At 48.2% G+C, this 3,172-nt stretch overlaps 1 protein-coding gene across 1 annotated transcript; it reads left to right on the plus strand.

Annotated features, from left to right (window-relative positions):
- The first annotated feature begins 283 nt into the window (after positions 1-283).
- LOC139366756 (protein FAM110B-like) lies at positions 284-2,073 on the plus strand. The gene has a single exon (XM_071104457.1). It carries the CDS (start codon positions 688-690, stop codon positions 1,762-1,764), a length of 1,077 nt encoding a protein of 358 aa, XP_070960558.1. The 5' UTR covers positions 284-687; the 3' UTR covers positions 1,765-2,073.
- The last annotated feature ends 1,099 nt before the right edge of the window (positions 2,074-3,172 follow it).

Raw genomic sequence — 3,172 nt, forward strand, 5'->3', positions numbered from 1 at the left:
CAGTAGTGCTCCACCGTATAATACCTTCCCACATGTTATTACAGAAACTCCTTTACCCAGCCCTCCCCTTGGTGCTTGATCAACCAATCGGATCGTAGTTTTTGCTTTAACAGCCAACCACAAGCCTACCTTGCCCTCTCTTCCTGTTGTTGCTAGAACAGTGATGTCAACTCTCCTGTGACATGATTGGCTGTGGAGGCTGTGCTGGGTTTCAGGTCGCTGCCTAGGCTGAGCAGCACAAAGGACTGGGGGAGAAAGCTGCATCCATCTCTGCATTGGAAGAATCCACTGGATTGGGAGAAGAAGACCAACGCCACAGGCTCCATTACCCACGTCTGCTCAGAGACCCAGACCGAGACTGCGCACAGCCAGAAAAAAATAGAGAGAGATATTTCAGGATGTAGAGAGAGAGAGAGGGATAGATACAGGGAGAGTCATAGATTTAGCACAAAAGATATAGATAAATATAGATTTGTATATAGACGGGAGGCAATACAGGGCCGGTGCTACCTGCTGGGAGGTGCAATGAGGCTGTGTTATCGATACTGGCCAGACGCAGGTTGCAGCAACAGCAGCAGCAGCAGGGCATTCCTCCGGCTGGATGTCTGTTATTCTGAGGCAGTGCTGTGAGTGGTGCGTAGTACCACCAAATCCAGCACGACTGTGGCGGGGGAGAAAATCTCTGACATGCCCACGGAGATGCTTCAGTCAGAAGGCGTGGGCAAGGATGTCACCCTACCTGCTGCCACAGCCGGCCCGGCTCAACCCGGCGTGGTGCCATTGCGGATCCTCAACAAGGGGCCTGAATACTTCCGCAGGCAGGCCGCAGAGCAGCACCAACCCCATCGTATGAGCGCCGTGGAGAGGCTGGAGGCGGACAAGGCCAAGTACGTGAAGAGCCAAGAGGTGATCAACGCCAAGCAGGAGCCTGTGACGGCTGCTCTACTCATGCCCAGCCCTCCTGGACCCCCTGGTGGCCCTGCATATGGTCCCAAGAGAGCTGGCAGCAGCCCTGCCCTCAAAGCCTCCAACAAAAACAACGGTAAATCTGATGTGGGCCAAGCCAAGCGTGCCAACCTCAATTTAGAGATCCTGCGGAATCTTCTCAACAGTTCAGAGAGTTGCATGGCGGGCCAGGGGAATGGGGCGAGGAGCTGGGCCCCACAGCGCTCCCGGTCCAGCGAGCTTCACCGCCGCTCCTTTGCTGAGTCGCTGCGGGTGTTCCCCACGCAGGGTGCCAACCTCAACCTGAGCGCCAGCCTCCTGCAGGAGCGGCCTGTCGAGGGCCTGCTGCACCTCTCACTCAGCTCCTCAGACTTGCGCTTGCCCCTCCGTGTGAAACCCGGCATTAGCGGTGGCTCTGGCCCGCCCCCGCCACCCAAACCCCATGCCTCTGTTCCCCGGAGACCATCCCTGAACCGGTCCAAATCTGACCTGAGTGAGCGCTATGCCCGGGCAGGCGCTGACGTGGAGCGCTTCTTTAACTACTGTGGGCTGGACCCCGGGGAGCTGGAGGGCCTCGGTGTGGTGGAGAGCTTTGCCCGGGCCAACTCCGACCTCCTCTCCCTCAACTTCCGCAGCGCCAGCATGATCAGCTCCGACTGCGAGCGATCGCTGCATAGCAACGACAACCTGACAGACGACGCGGACTCGGCTGAGCGCGTCCCCTACGGAATATCTGCCGTCGAGCGCAATGCACGCGTTATCAAATGGCTGTATAGCATCAAACATGCACGAGAGTCTCAGAAAGTCTCCCATGTTTGAAAGGACTCAAGCTTTATTAGGTCATGATTAGCGGAACTAGCTACAAAAGGCATTCATAACCCCATCCATAAGCACTAAATAAATATAAATACTATATAGGTATTTGATAAACGCTTTGTGATGTATTGAACATAGCATCTTACAGTGCATTTATGTGAAAGTATAATATCATTATTGATATTTTTGAACCATTTGTAAATCAATAGTAACCTATAAATCATCATGTATTATGCATTTGCTTATTTATTAACAGTAAGTTAATACAATTTAATTATTTTTTATTCATTATCATGCCAGATGTCATAGCACTAATGTCACTCATGAAGACATCCAGAAACACTATGAAATATCTACATGATAAAGAAACGTAAAATGTGTAAACATTAAACACTTGTTGGAGTACATGCATATGTATAGTAAAACATGCATATGTATAGTAAAACATGCATATGTAAAGTAAAACATGCATATGTAAAGTAAAACATGCATATGTGTAAAGTATGTCTTGAATCATCGACAACAGGCCTTATACTGTATAAAGGTAAACACGGTTATATGGATTAGTGTTTATAAGAATTTCAAAAGCAGGCATTCAAAAAAAAAAAATTCCAATTACAAAACCTTCCCACAATTCAAATTTGGACCTAAGGACTGCTAACCAAAGTTCCAACGAAAGGACAAGACATACCTACCTACACGCTGGTGGCAGTCCTAACGCCTCTGACCACAGAACATTAGCCTTCCTTTTCTTTTTATTTCCCTACGGTTCTACATGTTGAATCGACACCGTTCGTTGACACCCAGCAGGTGATCTACTGCGCACGGCCGACATTCGTGTTGGTCTGTCTTGTCCTTTAAGGATAAGATGCACTATAGGGTGATGCTATGTCAAACTGTGACGTTTTCATACGGTAACCCTATATACTGCTGTTTCATCATGTTTACCTAGTGCTTACAGTAAGGTTGTAAATGCTCCCTGTAGACACAGTGGATGTAATTCATTATCCATTATGCATTTGATCTACAATAGGTATTTGTGGTCCTGAAAACATTGTCCTGTCAGCCTGCATGCTTCCCCAAACCTGCAGTTCTCAGACAGAACCTTGATTTTAAGATGGCTGCTGTAGTACCTTACTATCTTTAAAAAAAAAACGGGGGAAAAAAATGAGTTAAGCAGCATTGGCACAGTCAGCATTGTCTGGGTACATGGACTGTTACTCAAAGTCATTCCCGAGGCTGAGCGCATTATGTCCTGCTATTTGCACTTCAGTGTTGATGCTTTGCTCCTGTGTGCTTTGATCAATACCCGCGTGTGTGTCTGTGTCCAAGCGCTGTGTGAATATAAACTCTTTAGCTGGCAAAGCATGTTATCAACTTCTATTTGGTTTTGTACTGGTTCTGTAGTTCC

This window comes from Oncorhynchus clarkii, chromosome 15, assembly GCF_045791955.1.
Source record: "Oncorhynchus clarkii lewisi isolate Uvic-CL-2024 chromosome 15, UVic_Ocla_1.0, whole genome shotgun sequence".
Classification (NCBI taxonomy): Eukaryota; Metazoa; Chordata; class Actinopteri; order Salmoniformes; family Salmonidae; genus Oncorhynchus; species Oncorhynchus clarkii.

Excerpts from the sequence above, each read along its gene's own strand:
- LOC139366756 (XM_071104457.1), top strand. The coding sequence starts at position 688 with ATGCCCACGGAGATGCTTCAGTCAGAAGGCGTGGGCAAGGATGTCACC.